Here is a 21,620-nt window from a genome sequence, read left to right as displayed (position 1 = left end):
CTTATATGTATCACCTAACCTGTAAGTTGAAAAGGAAACACACACACATATATATGTATATAAATATTACTACTCACTGTTATAAGTTATGTTAAATCCACGTCCTGACATTGAATGGTCAGCTTGAAATTCCAGACGCAAAATATGACCATTACTAGTAAGATGGGAAGGAACTTCAGCACCAGTAAATGTTCCTATTATGGGGGAATCTGGAGAGTCACCATCTTTAACTGCAAGGAAGTCAAACTGAGATTCCAAGTCAAAGTCATTAAAAGAGAGATGAATTCGGCTCCCAGGGTCTGAAATTATTGTCCAGATACAGTTTAAATTATTCCCATATCCCTCTGGATAATCAGGGGAAAGAACTGTTCCCATTGGTGCAGTGAAATTGGAAAGACAAGGAACTGTCAAAAAAGAGAGAAATTAGGTAATAGAATAAAACATTTTAATAAACATTTATTTTATCACTAGAGTTGTTATAAGAGAAGCTCAGCTGAATAATTCAGTATTTGTTATGATCTATGAAGCCAGAAGAAAGTACTTTTTTTTTTTTCTTCTTCCTAACTTCCCCTCAATAAAACTACCTCCTAAGCAGAGCTCATGAGTAATAAAGAACATCCTTGTTGCATTGGAAGTCCACAGTAGTCCTTACAATTTACCCATGTTCAACAATCTTTAATCACTTGACACCACTTACTTTCTCCTTTAGGGAACTGTTTAGAAGCGCAGAGCTCTCACTGAGCACATTAAAGAGGCAGAAAGTCAATAGCGCCCTTATCATTTGCTGTTCACACAGAAGCACAAGAAATTAACTGCCCTCAAAGAGACAACAGAGTTGGTTTTTTTTCCTATCAGGATAATATTTTATATTCAAGCATTCCAGTTAAGCCATATTTTATTGAGTTGCAGGGATGAAAGCAACAGATTGCACTCTCAGTATATTTGATCTGTACTATTTCAGTGGAAAAATTAAGAAAGGTGTTGCCACAAATATGTATAACAACATTTGGTTTTATTTATGTTGTGTAACATAACCAGAAGAGAGCTATAAATGTCTATGATCATTTAAGTGCTAAAAATTATTCATATATAACACATGGGGAAACAACGTAAATAATTTAAACTCTTGGTTACATCTAATCTAAGGAAATATATTCACTTATAAAAGTACCTAGAAAAAGTGTATCATACATATAAAATCTTCAAAATGCTACAAAAAAGCCAATAATAAAACATTATATCAAATCACATAAATACAACTGCTTTAATAGTTACTAGTAAAATAAAAAAATGTTTTAGCAGTTCTAGAACCAGTCTTGGGCATAATTATTAGGCAAACCCACCATGAACAAAAGTAAATTCACCCTGTCAGTGGAATTAATTGCATTGTGCTAACTCTGCAATCAATCACATAAATTAGTACACATAAAGAAAAACTTATCATAATGTTATGTATTAAAAAAATAATAATAAAAATATTTGGTACATACAAATACAGATTGGTATGTTTGCAGACCACTGGTTGTTTTCTTGGCAAATGATAGATTTCTCTCCAATTAATTCAAATCCAAACTGACACTCAAACCTTAAAACATCACGGTTAGAAAATCCATCCCCTTCTCTGATACCATACAATGGTGTTCCAGGATCCCCACAGCTTTCCTTTTCAATTTCTGTTGAAATAAGTAAGGAATTTACTTATAGAAGAATAAAACAAGCTCCCTGTGGGTACATGCTTACATCTAGAAAATACTATAAATTATTATAAGAAAATTAAAATAATCTACATAACAGTTGCTGAAACACACCACTGAGTCTGATTCTATAGTTTCTGAAGGAGGAAACTCTCTGTAAGTATCTTCGAAAAATCAGAGCTTTTTATATCAATAGGGTGGGTACTTCAAACTGTGTAAACACTGTCCATCTTCAAGTTGAGCTTAAACTGATGAACATATGACATGATCAAAAAAAAGGGAGCAGTGACCAAAAAATCACCCGAAGTCAAAAGAAGGTTATGCATAAATATGTATATAGACACATATATGCACATTTATATACTCACATATTATGTACACACATGCAAAAATAACTTCTTTATACTTAACATTTTCCCTCAGTAAACTTAACTGCAAGGTACCTGAATGATTCTCTCCTGTTTCTACAATTGTTACAGCCATGATATTATCTCAAATTACATACTGTCCTGAACTTTCACTTGTAGATACAAGCATGGAGGGATCTTCTAAAAAACATTTCTCACCCATATACACTTCACAAACTTCACAATGGCAGTTCAAGCTAGGATCATAGAATGGTTTGGGTTGGAAGGGACCTTAAAGATCATCTAGTTTCAACTCCCCTGCCATGGGCAGGGAGACCTTCCACTAGATCATGTTCCTCAAAGCCCTGTCCAACTTGACTTTGAACAGCTCCAGGGACGAGCATACGCAACTTTTTGGGGCAGCCTATTCCAGTGTCTCACCACCTTCATAACGAAAAATGTGTTCCTTATATCCAATGTAAATCTGCCCTCTTTCAATTTAAACCTGTTACCCCTTGTCCTGTCATTACACTCCCTAATAAAGAGTCCCTTTCCTGTAGACCCCCTTTAGGTACTGGAAGGCAACTATAAGGTCTCCCTGGAACCTTCTCCAGGTTGAAAAACTCCAACTCTCTCAACCTGTCCCACAGGGGAGGTTCTCCAGCCCTCTGATCATCTTTGTGGCCCTCCTCTGGACCCTCTTGAGCAGGTCTATGTCTTTCTTACGCTGTGAGACCATGAGTTGAACACAGTACTCCAGGTAGCTTCTCATGAGAGTAGAGTAAAGTTGCAGAGTCACCTCCCTCAACCTGCTTGCCGGACGTCTTCTGACATAGCCCAGGATGTTATTTGATTTCTGGGCTGCAAGCACACATTGCCAGTTCATATTCAGTCTTTCATCCACCAGTAATCCAAGTCCTTTTCCCCACGGCGGCTCTCAATCCACTTTTCAACCAACCATTATCCTTGTTTGGGATTGCCCCAAGCCAGGTTTGGTACCTTCCAGTTGGCCTCATTGAAATTCTTGAGGGTCACATGGATGAAGCTCTTAAATGTGTCAAGGTCCCTGTGAATGGTATCCCTTTCCTCTAGAGTATCAGTCACACCACTCAGCTTCAGCCTCGCGTCATCAACAAACTTCCTGAGAGTGCACTCAATCGCGCTGTCCATGTCTCTGGCAAAGATAATACTGGCCCCAGTATGGGCCCCTGAGGGACACCAGCCTCCACGTGGACAGTGAGCCACTGATCACAACTCTTTGAGTGCTACCATCCATCCAATTCTTTATCCACCAAGTGGTCCATCCATCAAATCCATGTCTCTCCGTTTTAGAGAGAAGGATGTTGTGTGGGATGGTATCAAATATTTTGCACAAGTCTGGGTTGACAACATCAGTTGCTCTTCCCTTATCCACCAGTGCTGTAATCCCGTCACAGAAGGCCATCAAATTTTTCAGGTATGATTTGTCCATAGTGAAGCCATGTTGGCTGTCACTAATCACCTCTCTGTTCTCCATGTGCCTTAGCATAATTGCCAAGAAGATCTGCTCCATGATCTTGCTGGACACAGAGGTGAGACTGTCTGGCCTGTAGTTTCCCCATGTCTTCCTTTCTTTCCTTTTTAACACTAAGGGTTATGTTTCCTCTTTTTCAGGCACTGAGAACTTCACCAGTCTGCCACAGTTTTTCAAATATAATGTATAGTGGCTTAGCAACTTCATCTGCCAGTTCCCTCAGGACACTGGGATGCATCTCATCAGTTCCCATAGACTAGCATTCATTCACATTCCTTAGAAGGTATTTAAGCTGGTCTCCTACACTGGGCAGTATTTCATTCTCCCAGTCCCTGTCTTTTGATTCTGTGAGTTGGGTGGTGTGGTTAGGCCTCTTGCTGCTGAAGACCGAGGCAGAAACATTACCGAGTATGTCAGCCTTCTCTTTGTCAGTTGTAGCCAAGTCTGCCATTTCATTCATCAGGGTGGATACAGTTTCTTTCATGTTCCTTTGTCCTCTTATGTACCTGAAGAAATCCTTCTTGTTACTTTCCATGGAGGAGGTCTCTAGGCCTTGCTCTTGCTCAAAACAGGCTCAGCTCTGCAGTTAGATCAGGTTACTTTATCCAGTTGGGTCTTGAAAAGCTACCAGGTTGGAGAATGTTCTCTGCAACCTGTACCACTTCTTGGCTGTCTGCATGGAAAAAATGTTTTTGCTTATATCCAGTCTGAGCTTCTCTTGTTCTAACTTATGTCCACTGTCCCACCATCCTTCTATCATGTACCAGTGCAAAGAGCCTGCTTCTGTCTTCTCAATAACCTCCTTATAGCCACTGGCAGACTGATATTAGGCCCTACTTCTACAGGCTGAACAAGCCCAGTTCCCCCAGGCTGTCCTCACAGGGCAAGTACTCCGGCCCCTGATCACCTTGGCAGCCCTCCACTGAACTCACTTCAGTTAATCAGTCTCTCAAAACTGGATGGACTATCTTAGATAGAGTCTAAGGAGGGCCAAGTAAGAGAGAACAATCACTTCTATCAATCTGTGCTCCTGTCTGTTAATCTAGCCCATAAAGTTTCTGACCTTCTCTGCTGCCAAGGTATGCTGCTGGTTTACAATCCATTTGGTGTATGACAGTGCACCAAGACCTTTTCTGGAAAAGCACTCCCCAGCCTTTACTGTATATAGGAATTGTTCATTCCCAGATGCAGGATTTAGCACTTGACCTTGTTGAATTTCATGAAGTTCCTGCACGCCCATTCCTCTTGCCTGTATAGGTCCCTCTGGATAGCAGCACTGTTCTTGAGCATATTAGACTGTTTCTCCCCATTTGATGTCATCTGCAAATGTCACGAGAATGCATTCCATAGCCTTTTCACAGCCAATGACAAAATGGAGTATCCCAAAGTAGACACCTGTGGTACTCTTCTTGTTCCTGGCCTCCAGTACAGTATGATCCATTAAATGCTTCCTTCTACCCTATTATCCAACCTGTTTGTGGGTTTTCTTGTTGTTTTTTGTTTGTGTTGTTATTTTGTCATTGTTTGTTTGTTTGTTTTTTCACCTACTGGTTACTTGCTACAGTATTCTTACATCCAATTCAGGACATTATATTCACATATCCAATTCTAAATGAGTGGACAGAGTGAAAAGCCTTGGTAAGACTGAGGTAGGCAACCTTCATTGCTCTCCACTTGTCCAGCGATCTAGTGATTTATTATAAAAGAGCTATCAGCTTGGTCAGGTGTGATTTACCCTTGATAAATTCATGCTAGCTGTTCCAAAACACTTTGTTCCTATGCCAGAAAATGGTTTCCAAGAGGACTTGATCCATGATTTCCCCAGAAATTGAAATAAAGATCAGCTTGCAGTTGCAAAGGTCAAGATTTGGCTTTTGTTGAAGATCATGTAACTTTTTTTCCAGTCTTTGGGGATCTCTCCTAAGCTCGACAAACTGTCAAAGATGATGGAAAGGGGTCTTGCAAGGAGATTCACTACCTCTCTCAGCACCTTTGGATGCAGTCTGTTATGTCTTAGAAAGTTCTAAAGGAAATGTTGTGTTCAAGATATAAAACTTAAGAATGCATTCATCATCTACTAATACAGGAAATACGGTACGTAGGTAATGCAAATTCAGTACAAAATGTTTTTATTTTCCTTGTCTATCCCACCTGCCCCAAATTCCATCCATGAGAGATCATAACTATAAAAAGGACAAAAATCTAAAAATCAATTTATCACATGCAATAATAATAGCAACAAAGATCCCTAAACCATAGTTGAAAAATTTCTCTTTAAAGGTCTTGCTGCCACATTTTTACATTGTCACATTTGGTAGTTTCACTATGAGAAAAAAATAAAAAAAAAAAAAGTCTTTTGATTTTAACTCAGATAGTATTTCTAGGGTCATATTGTCAGCAGTATACATGTCATTTCTCAAAGATTTCATTTATTAATGCTCTGAATATAACTGAAATGTGACAAAAAAAAAATAACCTTCCCTTTCAACAAGGAAATGGAAATGAGTTGAAGATTATTTAAGGAAAGAATTCATAGTGAATTGAAAGTAGTTATTCTGTTTCATTAAATAAGAATCAAAACCAACAAAACCAAACCATCTAACAAAAAGCACAACAAATGTCAACATTTTTTTTTGTTAAAAAGAAAAAAAAAAATTGTTCAAACAGTTCTGGGAAAATAAGAATATAATTCATAATAAAAGAAAAAAGATAAAAACTGGTTCAAACTCTCCCCTGACCACAAGCCTCCAATAAAAGTTAAAGCTGTCCTGAATAAACAACATAAGATTTCCCAAAAAAACCATGAACTCATTCCTCCTCTCTTCAATGTTGATGAGACTTTTAGTGTCAAACCTACAGAAATACTCAGGTTTTAACTCCTAAAGAAATACAAAGTTTTCCTAGGCTGTCCTGATAGATTAATAATGTTCTAAGTGTCTAAGTCACTTCACATTTCATTTGAGAAAATAAATGTATTCTATAAACTGGTTCTCCAACAAGTGATTGCATTAAGTAAACTAATGTCATTTTCTCAGAGAATGTGCTGAACAGTAAATGTATTTATTCCTACTTAAATTTATGCTCTTTTGGGGATATTATGCTGATGTAGCTGGGCCAATGGTTTTCTCTAATTATTATTTGATCCTAAATACCAAGGATCTCCATGCGTTTTGTCAAATTTAAAGAGATATATAGCTGAGGAAAGCTGATACAGTGAGCTTGCTTTGCTTGTCTTCTATCAGACATCCCTGTCAGGAAGACTTAAAGGAACTGATTCTGCATTCAGAAAATTCATAGGCAGAATATAATTATTTATGAGAGTTAGTTGAAAAAAAAAAAAAAAATTACTATTTTCCTTTATCCTAACTGATTACTGTATTTGAGAGATTACATCCATAGACTTATATTTAATTTGCTTTCATAAATGGTATTATGTTAAACAAGATGTCATTTGAATGACAGTTTTAAATGAAAATAATCATCCTTAAACCCCAGTCATATCAATTTACATTTATAGCAAATATTTCCTTTATTACTTTAATCTTTTCCGTATGACTTGCTTACACCACTTTTATACTCTCTAAATTTCATGTCAGCATGAGTTCGTTTCTGAATTTGAAACAGTATATTTTTGTCATTACTTAGTTTTCCTTAGGAGCAGAAGTGCAAATAACTTAGATTTGTTTAGAGAATGTCCACTAACTTTCTTTGAAACAGATAAGAAAAAAAACTACTGCTTACTGGGATTTTGTCAGATAATGACATTGTAAATAACACAATTATGGAAAGATCACTATTTGTTTTAAGTCATGAAGAGGGAAAACGATGTTCACATTTTTTTACTTCTAGTTCTACCACACTTGTTTCAGCTTCCCTACATTGCATATTTGTTTCAACAACTCCTAAGAGTTTCGGTTCAGAGACTGATTAAGTTTCATTTCTTGATAAACTTGCACTAGTCCCTCATCTTAAATAATTCATTTATGATAAATACAAATTATTTACAGTTGTTTAAGATTAGCAGAAGAAAGAGTAGGTTTTCAAACAACTCAAATAGTAATGTTATAATTTAAACTTTAAAAAACCCAAAAAACCAAAAAAGGACAAACATTCTTTCATATAATGCACATGTATATCAAAGCTGCAGTTCACAGCAGAAGTTGTTAAAAAGTATATTTTAGTGGGAACACTATTTCTACAGGGTATTGCATAGTAAAAGCATTTGGAATAAGTTTGTTATATACAATAGCTAACTTTGAAAAGTTAAAAGTAATCTTATTGCTTAAACATATTTTTGTATTTCAATTTATATTTTCATCACTTTGTATTTTTGCATTTTGATTCATGTTCTCTTTTATGATTAAGTCTGCTTTTTGAGTTTTGCAGTTCATGTTGACTACAATAATAGATGGCTAGAATGTATTTTTCTTTTCTTGTGGTCACTACCAGTGACTTATTAATCTGTGGTTCACAAGATGAATATTGTTATTTGTTTCTAAGATAAACAAACCAACAAAAAACCCATTTATGTTAATATGATTTCCTTCAGATAGTCCTTTTTTCTGTGTAGTCATAAAAAACCACAAACATCTAAGCATAAATACAGTTTGTTAAATGTGTTAATAATGCGTCAGGCATGATCTTTTGAGGTTTAAGGCTTTTGAGAGGGGAACAAAAATAAATCCACTTTTCACTACAAAGGACATTTAAAGTAAAAGGAGCCATGATTTCTTGTGGTATTAGAGATCCAGCTGTTTTTAAAGGCTAATTCATCTTGGGACTGTTTAGGATATTCATTATTTTGGAAACTTTTTTTATAAGATTTTTAAGTTTGTGATCACAGTGCACTGGATGTAGCTTATAACTGTTACCATACTTTCAGGCAAGAAATATTCAGAAAACTTACTAAGGTAAAAAGAAAAGAAAAATAGAAATAGAATTAAGGTAACCATCTAATTTTGTTTTAAATCATCCTGTTGTTATTTTTGTGTATCTCACTGAAGGGTTCTGTAGATTCCCAGTGATGAACTGAAGGGAGAGCCAAAAGCTACATTAGCTACCAGTATAGAAAGAGCAAGATAGGAATGTTCTTTTTCTTTTATGCCCTGTCTTTGTGAAGGACAGACACATTCTGGAGGTGACTAAATAGGCCTTGGGGAAAATAAATGGTCACTTCTTACACAAATGCATCTTGACAGAGTCACACAGGAGTTAGGGCTTGAAGAGGTAAACTTGTCTATCTTTTCCCTCCTGTAACTCAAGGGAAAATAAAAGCTGAGAATGTCATTCCTATAAGGGAAAAAAAAAAAAATCTGAAAGAAAAGATATCACTCACACACAGTGGAAAAATACAATACTGAAGACTTGCTATCACTTCGGCTGAGCAGCAAAATCTATAGTACTTCAGAGAAATACCAGGCAAAAAACAATCACTCTTTAACAGCATTTTAGAATAATGCTCATTTTTTTGTTTCTCTGACCATATCAATGGAAATATGAGAGGGAACTAAAATTCTTTAGCATAAGTAAAATTGCATTTGAATTTATTACATGCTTTTGTTGCAACTAAGCATACTGGATTAAGTAACTATTTTTTGAAAAGAGATAGTTTCAGTATGTGATTCAAAAAAGAATGAAGCTGGTTGCTTGATATTTGAATTTGCCACATCAAAAGTTACAAAGATTTGCCATCATATATTGACATTTTATAAGATACTGGGGAAAACTGTATATAATTCCACTTCAAAACACAAGTGTATGTACGATTTAGATTAATACATACATTACTGAACATACATTACAAGTCAGATTTAGTTGTGAAATTGTCATTTAAGTGTTCCCACTGCAGGACTTGCTTATTCAAAGAGCTAGAAAAAGATATCATTGCATACTTGTAGAAATTTTGTTCGCAAATCACAAGGAACCAGCAATTTATCTTATCTTGAATATTAGAACTTAAATCGTAGAGAGAAAAAGCACTCAAAAAATCAACAAGCAGGAAGATAAAAATGAATAACTTATGAATCAAGAACATATATTTCTTAGTGTCAATTAGGATGATAAATAATACAAGCATTTGGTAAACTATGCCATATGTCTTCATAGTATGCATATTCAAAAAAAGAATCTTAGAGGTATGTAGCAGAAAAACAGTTATGGACCAATTTCATCAAGATCTTAGACTATGTTTAACCACTTTCAGGGTAAAAGATTAGAGATTGGGTCACATTTCATGTAACAGGGTTTAGGCACTGCTACATTCAGTAAACAAAAACGATTTGAATAACACAATAGGTGATACTTTCTCCCAAATATTATTAAGTTTATACATATCTTCAAATAAAGGAAATAGTTTTGTCTATTAACTCTTACTGTAGAAGCCCAAGTATTTTTATAAACAAAGCTTTGTGCTTTACAAACAGAGCTTTGTGCTCCTGGGTTCCCTGATAGAAGAAACACATACGTAAAGGCAGGAAATGATGAGAGGAGGAGAATTTGTGCAAACAGGTCTTATCCCTGTATGAATTCACAAGATGTTTAGGATATAATGTGTTATAAAGAACATCCAAGGGTATAGAGTCAGTCAGTGAAATTCTATGGGGAAAAAAAAAAAAAATTATAAAAGAAGCAGCTGTTCTTTCCTTGTTATGTACATAGTGGTAACCTTCTGCACCCTTGCTGAATCATGTCAATTATCAGGGTACTTCTCATTTCCTGATAAGGTGAAGTGATGAGTCAGAATGTGAATGCTTCACAAAGAAGCATAATTCATGGAAACAGGGTAATGGGGCTAATGTCACTTATGGGAAAGTTAGATGAGGCTCCTCTGAGAATGCAGTGGGACAACAATGGCAGCCACCATTAAAAGTAATATTTTACGTATATCACAAGCACCCAACTTTTCTTGGATAAAGAAAAACTGCTTACAGCCATTCTCTATGCCAAAAGATTTTTCAGACAGACAGCAGTTATATCTGCATGATTTTTATTGTATAATTTATCTAATGTTTTTTACAATAAGCATGAAATATTTCATACATAATTATGTACTTGTATATGTTGTGGGTACTTATAGACTTTATAGATATACATACTTTCTTCTTTTCAGACACCTATATTTAGGATAATTTAAAAATTCTGATAGCACAACACCATTTTCTAAGTTCTAACTGTCTTTTATATAACATTTTACCACTTATTACCTTCTGGTATCTCCCATTTTCCACTTTGCTTAAAATCTATTTAGAATGTTCAAAAGTCTGCTGAATTAAACAGCTGGGGCATTAAGTCTAATTTCATTCAAAAGCACAAACAGAAATATTTAAATTATAAGAGAAAGGTGGAAGAAATAATAGTCTGTATATTGAGGCTTGTCAGCAAGCTCAGCAATATGTAGAACCCACAGAAAAGTAGCTTACCCTGTTAACACTTTTGAGTCCTAAATTACAGGAGCATGTAAGAATGTTTTTATCTTTGAGCACATGCTTTGGGACTGAAGTAAATTTTAAATATCGCCTAAAATAAAAACACTGTCTGATTGGGAATGCAAACTAATGAGAAAATATAGTTTAATACTCAGAAACCCCCAAGATGACTCATACCAACTTTATTTGTTACTTTACACAACACAGACAGTCTAACATATTATAGATAATCACCCTTACTATTTTCAAGATCTTTGTATCAAATGCAAACTCCTTTATTGCCTCAAAAAAATGAAGCATGAAGAAATCATTAGTAGCTCCAGGAGAATGTTCATTTAGGAGAATATTTGATTGCATCAAAACAACTTAGTTTTAAATCATTATGTGTAATTTATTTAAATAAACAGTTAATCTAAAATCTTATTTTTTACTTGAATTATTGATTTTATTTTGAATTTTACAGATCACAATGCTACCCAAATTTCAACAAAATTATTAAGAACATGGATTCAGTTCAACAAATACTCAAGATACCTTGCTCTGTCTTTATAACCAAAACTACTTCTGAGGATGAACCTATTCATTCACCTTAGGTGACCACAAATTCCTACATAATACTGACATCTCTCTTTTTTATTTGTTGTTTTTGTTGTTGTTGTTGTTGGTTTCTTTGCATTAGCCATTTTGTCCCATTCCTCATGTATTTGATCAGATAGTAGCAACCTCCACTGATAACATAGTCAGTGGGTAAAAAAAAAATAAAAATAGGGGCCAATAGTTATCTAGACCAAACTGGTGATTAAATTAGGATGTCGAAACATAACAGTGTATCTGCTGTACTGCTGGTTTCTAGTTGGTTTCTAAAAAAATCCCAGTAATAAACAAATAGGAGAAAGGTGTTGGATTGTGGGGAAAGGAAGGCGTGGGGCAGAGAGGAGAAAATTTTAGTTGTGTGTCAAATCCATATCCAGTTCCCCAAATACAGGCAATTCCTTTAAGATATCTGTTTAACCTTGCTTCATGTAGGGAGTAATAAAAAAATAAAATTAAAAAAAAAAAAGTATTTCAAAGAATGCAAGAGATGCAATACTCAAAGCAATCAAAGGACGATCAATGTCCTTGAAGGCCGGAGAATTTACAAAATATCATACACATGAGTAGACAGTAAAATCCAACAAAAAAAATTATTAAATAGTACAAGGCAACTGGAACATATAAACACAGGCATTTCAATATAGAAAGATTATGAAGAAAGCCAGAAAGACTATTTTGTAAATGTAATACTTAAATCCTCTGAAATTAATGACAAGGCCATAATTGACATGTTGAGTTTTTCAATTTCACTTATTGATTTTGTGTTACATACCATTAATACTGTAATGGACATTAATGAAAGCAGCCATTCAAGTAAAAGATACAAGCAAGAAATATATTGCCATAATAATATGTACAGATATGAGTATTAAAATGAATACTAGCAATAGTATAAAGCATACAGAAAATACTATATTATATTTCTTTTACACACTGTACTAGAGGCATAAAAGAGATTCCCTGGGTTGTCTAAAAGCTAATTTTCACAACCTACCTTTTTATTCAGTACTTTAGTTTCTGACAAACTTAAGCTTAAACTTATTATTCACTTTGACTTTGGATTAATTTAACACTTAATTAGAATGTTCCAGGTTCTGGGGTTGATGTTAATAGTATTTTATTTCATTTCAGGTAATTGCACTGAATAAATAAAACATTAATCATTCCATTACTTGCTGGTTCAGTCACCAATGTTTTAGCTTTTGGGTGGAGTTTTTTTTTGGTTATTTGGCTGGCTGGTGGTTTATTTTCTTTTGCTGTTGTTGCTTTGGGGCTTTTTTGTTTGTGTTTTTGGGGTTGTGTGTGTGTGTGTGTGTGTGTGTGTGTGTGTGTTTTCAAAAAAAAAAAAACAATATACACATAAAAAATCTAAAACCAAGTGCATATTTTTTTAATCAGTGGTCATTCTGCCCTCAGAACATTGCAGTGACTAAAAGAAGAATAGCTAGAAACCAGCAGCCATGTATCAATACTAAATTATTGCTTCATATCAAATAGTTCAGAGAAATGGGTAGTCCTATTTTATCTCTTCCAAATTCTTTCTGATTCTAGCATTTCCTAAATTTCTGTGGAAATATCACTAAATCCCAATATCTTTTTAATTCCAGGTTTGCTTGTGAAAAAACAGCTGTTATTTGAATATTTGATAAAATATCACTTTAAAGTTTAGAGAATCATTAACAATGTTTGTCTTCTACCTATGTTGCACTCAAGAGACCTCTGCTTCCTGCACAACTTTGTTCCCCAAAACGCTATGAATACAGCCTTCCTCCTTCAGACTTACAACAGTAATTCTCATCCTGTTTCAGTATAATTTTGATGTGAAAAGAAGATGCATGGCAGGGGAGGCATGTTTTATCCTCCCACTATGTTCTTCTGAAGCTGTGGTGCTCATATACATCTTTATATTCTTGTTTGCCTATTCAATTCTCTTTGCTCCCCAGCCACTACAGCTTTGTAGCAACCACCCCTCTTCTTTTCAGCTAACTCCCTTCTCCTAAGAAGCAAGAGAATGGGTAGAAATGAGGTTATGTTACATTTGCTTTCATTAACACAGCTACTTGAGCCTTGGGGAACTCCAGTTGGGCATAGTTAACTAATTCCTGGCAGCTTTTCCTGAATGTATTTGACTTTAGCTGGACTAAAGATGGATCAGTGGATGATTTGAAGGAAGTTTCATGCAACTATCAATGGTTTTATTTTAAAAGTTGAAATACAATTCCACATTTTTAAGTATTATATCATATAATTACACCTCAAAACAATAGTTTTGTAAAAGACAGAAAACATAAATTCCAACAGCTCCCCCTTGATATAACCGTTAATAGCAGCAAACTACACTGTTAGCTTTCCTTTTGGAACTATAGAAACTAGGCATTAGCAAGAAAGAATAAACAGAAAAATAATACCAAGGAATTTTATATAAGTCTGTGATCCTTTACGTGATCACTTCCAAGGAGAATACACAAAATATCCCTTAGAGCCCCAGTTACTGCTTAACTTGTTGAAAGGAAATAACAATATCAATGCAAGCTGAAAAAATGTTCTTAATAAAATATTTGTTAGATAATTGTCAAAACCACTGAAACACTCCAACAAGAAAGATGCTAACAAAAACTGCAAGGTGCCTTCTGAATATATCTTTCCAATTCTTTACTTTTTTAGGAAAACAGATGACTGGAAGCAACAGCTGTAGCTGTGTTTGGAATCTGTATACTTTGAACATGGTAATACTGACCATATGCAGATGCAGAAACATCTGAAATAATTTTTGAGGTACCATTAAGCCTAAAATCCATTTACTAGCAGCTACATGAATTCAATAATTTCTGTGCTTGAATCCTTTTATTTAAATGGATGGGGCTTTTCTCATTTTAAAATAAGAATAGCTTTCTTCCACAGGCTGAGTAATTTGATTTCAATGAAAAAAATATAAGCATGTTGTTAATCATCATAAAGAGACTGAGGCTATAGAGAATGTGGTCCCTCAATGTTTAAAATCTATTCTAAGTTATGATAAAGACATACAAGATACTATTTTACTAGTATGAGTAGCAGAAGAAAACTCATTTGTGTCATTGCTGATTTGACTAAGGTATTTCACTTATCTCTTTAGAAAATCATCAGTAAAATAGAATGTTTCAATAGATTCAGTACGTTCATCTTTACCTGTCTGTATGCTTTTGAAGAACATATAAAAGAAAATTAATTATTTCAGTGGATTTTTTTGACACTATTGGAGTCCAGCAGACTTCTACATACAATGCCGACCCTACTGCTCTGAACAGTGTTATCCTTTTCCTTCTTATATGGTAAATGTGTGCAGATAGAAGTCCAAACCCAAGACTGTTGAAGTTATCATCCAGAAATTATCTCTTGACACATCCAGAGTTATCTGTTAACAACTGTGAATTTATTTGCAGCTAGTATATCATCTGCAGAACCTTCAAATCCATTGATGTTACTATTACTTATAACAAGGCAGAAAATGTTTTCAACCTCCACTAGCTCTGCAACTCTTCTTTAATGGCAGTCAATAAATCTTGTCATCCAATGCCCTGAATGATTCTATGATGGTTATCTGCATCATATTCTGAATATATTTGTGACTATGCAACACTACCAAGGTTTTACATTAGGAATAATCTTGCTAAGATTTAAATTCCCTATTTTTTCTGAGCTAAACATCTAATCAGGATGTAAGACTAATAGTTCTAGCTTGTTTTTTTATTAGGAACATTTGAACACTGCACAAGAATTTTAAGGACGTTAAAATCTTGCTCAAATCTGATCAGTTTAGTGCCAATTGGAAGAGGAAAAAGAAGCTGGTGGCAGATCTATTATGAAGGTGTCACATTTGGGATAAAGCACCCAGCCAAGCTGATAAACACATAAAAGAAGAAAGAGAAACAATTACCAATACGGAAAAAAAAAAAAAAAATAAAAAAGGTGTTGATCCTGTGATCCTGTGTGTTGATCCACTCATACAGTAGTGATAAAATGAATGGTAAAAATAAATGCCTACACAACACTGAAAAAAACCCAGTAGTTATGGGGAATAATAGAACACCCTGAACTTCTTATAAACATGATTGATGCGGAATTGCTATTGCACTATATTATGACAAATTATAATATGGTGTATTACTATTCCAACTCATGTCAAAATCACTTATCATATATTCTTTATATGGGGTTTAACTAATGTATCTCACTTATCTAAGTGGTAAACCTCTTCCATTCCACTGTCATTTCAGAGAGACCTCTCTATTTCTACACAGAGCTTTGGCTTCAGATGCCTTTAGACTGTACATGAAGCTTGCTTTCCTGCCCACTCAGGGCTCTGCTCCCACAATTCACTCACCCTGCTCCTTTTAGTTTGGTCAGTTACTCCATTCTGGCACAACGCAGCCATGTCTTTCCAAAAGGAAATTAAGGTTGACTAAAAAGATAACCAAACCCACAAAAAATCCCAACTCCAAAACCACAGAACAAATACCATCTTCCCCCAAACAAACACATACAGAAAGAGAAATTCCCAGATTCACTCTAAAAAGACAGAGTAGGATTTGCTTCTATAAAAGTAATATAGTGAGTTTCTATTTGGTTTAGATGGCAAGGATTTGGTAGCCAGAGGGTCTTCAGGTGTGGCCTCTGTGAGAAGAAACTTCACCCATGTCAGACAGAGCCATCTCTGACAAGGACCTGCTGCTGGCCAAAGCGGAGCCCATCAGCAATGCAAGTGATGCCTCTGTGACGACATATCTAAGAAAAGGTAAAAAAATGCTGCAAAGCAGTTGTGAGAGTGGGGCGATAAAAATCCAAGAAAAACAACCCTGCAGACACCAAGGTCACTGAAGGAAGGGGAGGAGGTGCTGCAGACACTGGAGCAGAGATTTCCCTGCAGCTTATGGAAAAGATCATATGGAATTAGGTTTTGTCCCTGTACCCTGTGGAGGTTAACGGTTGAGCAGAGATCTATCTTAAGCCCGTGGAGGACCCCACACAGCAGCAAATGGTCATTCTCTGAAAAAAGATGCAGTCTGTGGAAAGCCCACATTGGAGCGGGCTCCTACCTTGGCCTGTGACCCCATGAATAAGAGCCCACACAGGAGCAGGTTTTGTGGCAGGACCAGTGGCGATGGGGGACCCATGCTGCTGCAGTCTGCTCCTGAAGGACTGCACCCCGTACAAAGGATCCATGCCAGAGCAGTTCTTGAAGGACCGTAGACTGTGAGATTGACCCCACACTGGAGCAGTTCATGAAGGAGTGTAACCCACGTGAGGGACCACACAGTGGTGAAGGGGAAGAGCATGAGGAGGAAAGGGCAGCAGAGACAAAGTGTTCTGAATTGATCACAATGCCTCTTCCCCATCCACCTGCACCTCTTGAGGGGAAGAGAATGTAGAAGGTTTGGGAATGAAGGAGTGAAGTTGAGCCTGGGAAAAAGGAGGGGTGTTTTTAGTTTTGTTTAGTTTCTTATCATCCTACTGTATTTTTAATTGGAAATAAATCAAATCAGTCTTCCCCTAGTTGAGTCTGTTTTGCTTGTGATAGTAACTTGTGAGTGATCTCCCTGTCCTTATCTCACTCTATGAGTTTTTTCATCTTATTTTCTTCCCCTGTGCTTCTGAGGAGGAGGAGTGAGATCAGCTTGGTGGGCATGTGATGGCCAGCCAAGGTTATCCACCACAGAGTGGCAACTAAATTTCATCTAAAGGTGGTTGTTCAATGTAGATTTTTTTTTTCCTTCATGCTGGAAGTGGAGTTCTCTCATCCCCTTCCCCACACGCCCAAAAGAAAAGGAGACATGAGTATTGCTAGAAGCTCTGATCAGACTACAGCTTGGACTAAACTCTAGGAGGTTTTAGTTTCTATAATCTAAATCCTCTTAAACAAGTGAGTAAGCATATGCAAACTGGAATTTTATATACTGAATCTGGTTAGATATTCATCCCCTTGTCAAATTTCAGGTCACTGATCCAATGTGCAAGAATGCTTTTATTAAAAAGGTTGCCAGATTGTTTTTAATGGTTACTACAGAATGTATTTTCCTGAAGCCATGTTCTTCAAAGCTGCTGAAGTGTTTTGCTTGAATCTGCCCATAAGCACTTTAAGTGAGACAGCCAGATTACAGATAATTTCATCCGACATAGTTTGAATTCAAAGTTTCCAAACAGTAAAATAAAGAATAATTAACCTAAGTCTTATCTTACTTAGGAAACAATGATTCAGCTTCAAAGTAATACATCAGCTTCACCAATAATATGGTTTATTTTTTTTCACTCTCTCTTATGGTTTAAATATAAAAATTAGAGAGGAAATATTTGCAAATGGATGGGACAAGATTAAGTAAAATTAAGAAAGATACTTCCTCACTATGTAAAATACCAGCAAGATCACTACTATGACTGTGTGCTTAAGCCATTAGGAAGAATATTTAAATATTGGAGAGATGTCAGTGTGATGATGAGAGTACATTTTCCAATCTATATATTGAAGTAAATCTCAGACTATAAAGTGCATGAATGATCTGCTGTTAGAGTGTAGTCGAACATGAGAAAGACTTAGAAATATCTAAAGACCATGAAAAAAGGTATAAAATTTCAAACTATATGTACATTAAATTTCATACCAACTGTTTTAAGCATAAAAATAAATAATTAATGACTAGAACACAATGCGGGGCTTCTAAATTATAAACATATTTCACTGACGATTGAATGACTTTTTAAGCTATATATTCTGGGTTAGCTGCATGCCACTAAACATAGTCATCTAGCAAAGTATAGGAGCACACCAGTTATTCCTTCTGCCATTTTGCCCCTCTCCTTTTCTGCCATACCCCTTCCCTGTACTGAACATTACTGACAGCTTACAAGACTTACGATATAAATAATTATATTCATTATTAAAAGAGAAATAAAAGAGAAATTAAGATCACAGAAGACAAGAGCACTGCTTAAGACTGATTGAAAACATATTCAAGAGCTGTTTACAACTATTCATTAACCTTTTAATTTGCATCTATACATGGTACCATGCCTTTTTTGAGGTTTAATTCATAGACCTCATTTTTTATAACAGTATTTTCATTAAATATGAGAAGAGAAAATATTTTTTTATATAAATCAGGAAATACCCTTCAGACATCTTACAGACATATGATGCTTATTAAAGTACATCACATACAAGTTACAACCCAGACTCAAATAGCATTTTAGGTTAGAAGGGATTTCTAACTGTCCTATGGTCCAAATCGCTGCTCATGCTATTTTATTTTACTTACTAGATAAAGCTTTGCAGCTACCTCAGTGATGCAGAGTCATGTTAATTACCAAGTGAAGTTAGCATGATGACTCTGAGCTATTGTTTTGATCAGAATTTACCTACTGCTCTTTTCTGCATACAATCTAAAACTTAGAGAGTGAATAAATTTCCTATACTCACTGTATTGTAAATACGCCGTGCAGATATCTCTGCTAAAATTGAATCCAGCATTACAGTTCTTGCAAAGCCCAGTTAAGAAAATATTTTATTTTTATACTGGTATAACTTTATACTTTAATAACTTGTATAATAGAGGAAAAAAATTGAGTGGAAACAATAGATTTGAAATTAGTATCCAAGAGCCGTTCAAGAGAAGATGACAGTTTCTGTTATACACTCACTGTCTTTGAACAAATGGCTGTTCTGTATTTTATTACACTTGCTGCTTGTGATACATATGAGACCACACTCCTGGCATTAAAGAACTTTTGCACACCTAATGTATGAGTTACAAATGCTGAGAATTTCAACAACATTAATGTTAACTTGAAAAATCAAGACAACCTTGGTTCTAAATAGATCATAAATGAATGGTACATTAAATGACAAGGAGTCAACTCATTAAATAACTAAGCTGAACACACACACACACACACACACACAATTACATCTTGGACTAAAGGTGCTCTCCCCCAGACCTGAAAGTGTTTAAGAGGCATTTGGACAATGACCATGCTTTAAGGTGGTCAGACCTGAACTGGTCAGGCAGTTGGATTAGCTGATTGTTTTAGGTCACATCCAATTGAAATATAATATTCTATTCTATTCTATTCTATTCTATTCTATTCTATTCTATTCTATTCTATTCTATTCTATTCTATTCTATTCTATTCTATTCAGTGGTCACTATAGACATCACATTATGAAGGACAGTCAGCACTGCTGGTAAGAATGAACTGAGACCAGTAGAAAGAGAATTTATAACCCTGACTTAAAACAAAAAAATGAACTGAATTCAACACAGGAAACCATTATAAAAAGGGTTGAAAAAGCTAGATATAGAAACTTACAGAAAGGAAAGCACAAAACTGCAATGTTAGATTAGAGAAGCATCGATGGAACTGTGTAAACAGGAAAAATTGTGCTGCCATTGCAATCTATTCAATGCAGTATAAGTTACTAAGATTTGTTGTAAAAGAAGTCCAGTATAAGTACTGAAGAAAAGCAGATGTAGTTTGAAGGTGGAATTTCCTGTCTAAGAAATAAGTATGGCCACCTTTTATTGCTTGTATATTTGACCAAATGAGTCTCAAAAACCACAGCTGCATACATCCTGTTAATGGTTCTGCTATATCCAAACGACAGCTTAGACCACCTGAATACATTGTGTTTTGAAATAGAAGGTGCACTAAAATAACAATGCAGGGCAGTAATTCCATAAATGATTAGTTCTGTACTATGCATATTGGATACCTTTATATTAAGTAGAGGTGTTTTCCACTTCAACCATGTAAATTAGGAATAAGACTATTATTCCAACTACCAAGAAGTGTCACAAGAGACTTCAGGTTTGTTCTAATAAAAGTCACTAGCAAAAACCAGGTTCACAAAAATCAAGATGTGACCTACTGGGATACTTACTGTTGCTATACCATTTGACTTTACAGCTATCATGTTCTTTTAACAAGCATTTGAGAAGGGATTATTAAAATCTCCAAATCTTAAGAGTTGATCTCGTCAATATTACAGACAGAGAAGAACGGGAATATTCACCTTCATATGGATTCAGGTAAATCACTGACTGTGTGTAAGATTATTCTGTAAATAAAGAGACTGCAAAGCTTATTCACGGATGTGCTTTGGTTGTAGAGCCATTGTTTAGCCACACAGAAATCCTGTGTCATGGAACCACAAACCTGTCCTGATCAGATGGGTTACCTGTTATTTTTTCACCAGTTAAAGAACTGTTCATGAATACTCAAACATTTACATTGCTAGATCCTGTATTATTACAATATGAATACTGGCAGCTCTGATTATGTGCCTGGGACAGTTCTTTCCTGAATCTACAGGAACAAGACTACAAAAACCTTGTATCTAGAGAAATTATCCCAAGGCACTTGAAGATGCAATAACTCTTATTCAAATTGTGCATATATCACATGAGAGTCCGATTAAAAAGAGCCAAGCAAATGACAGTATAAATAGCCTGTGGACAGAAAAAAATCTGACTATTAGCATTTTCATTTCCCTGTTAAAAGAAACATAGATGATAATGTGAAAAAGTGAGGCTGAATACTGTGAAAATCTCCTATCTTTCTCAGAAGCTCAGATGATGTCGAAGCAGTAATAAAGATTACAAGTAGATTCAGGAGAGAAACTATAACTGCTTGTTCACTATTTCTGATTCAAAAGAAGTGGCATGACTTATTCACAAAATAGTCTAACAACCTCAAACACCTTAGACCATTTCTGCTAGAACAGTGAGACTACAGCATGAGCTTTCCCAACAAAGTAGCTGGAGATAATTATAGATTTATTATTCCAAGTGATATGTCAGCAAAGATAATACACCTGGGCCATGAAAAATCAACAAACTCTTAGAACAAAACAGCAATTATGCAGCAATTACCTTCATTGTCAGAGCTGGATGTTCAATCTGAAGCTGATCAAATTTGTTCTTTACTTTCTACTCTTACGCAAGACCTAGTGACTGCACTGCCTTTACAATCTATTCCTTTAACCTGTTTGTATGTAGAGAAAGCTTTTAACTGGCAT

The 21,620-nt window shown here is 35.4% G+C and overlaps 1 protein-coding gene across 5 annotated transcripts in view; it reads right to left on the bottom strand.

Annotated features, from left to right (window-relative positions):
- Nucleotides 1-21,620, bottom strand: part of CSMD3 (CUB and Sushi multiple domains 3) — a 637,009-nt gene that overhangs the window by 276,010 nt on the left and 339,379 nt on the right. For all 5 annotated transcript variants that reach the window (XM_065830155.2, XM_071803847.1, XM_071803848.1 and 2 more), the window contains 2 exons: nucleotides 1,491-1,673; nucleotides 78-404 (listed from right to left, as the gene is read on the bottom strand). In XM_065830155.2, coding sequence (XP_065686227.1) covers nucleotides 78-404; nucleotides 1,491-1,673 — 510 coding nt within the window. The remainder of the gene's footprint in view (nucleotides 1-77; nucleotides 405-1,490; nucleotides 1,674-21,620) is intronic.

Source organism: Patagioenas fasciata, chromosome 2, assembly GCF_037038585.1.
Source record: "Patagioenas fasciata isolate bPatFas1 chromosome 2, bPatFas1.hap1, whole genome shotgun sequence".
NCBI classification, from domain to species: domain Eukaryota; kingdom Metazoa; phylum Chordata; class Aves; order Columbiformes; family Columbidae; genus Patagioenas; species Patagioenas fasciata.
This window is presented reverse-complemented; position numbering and strand designations above follow the sequence as displayed.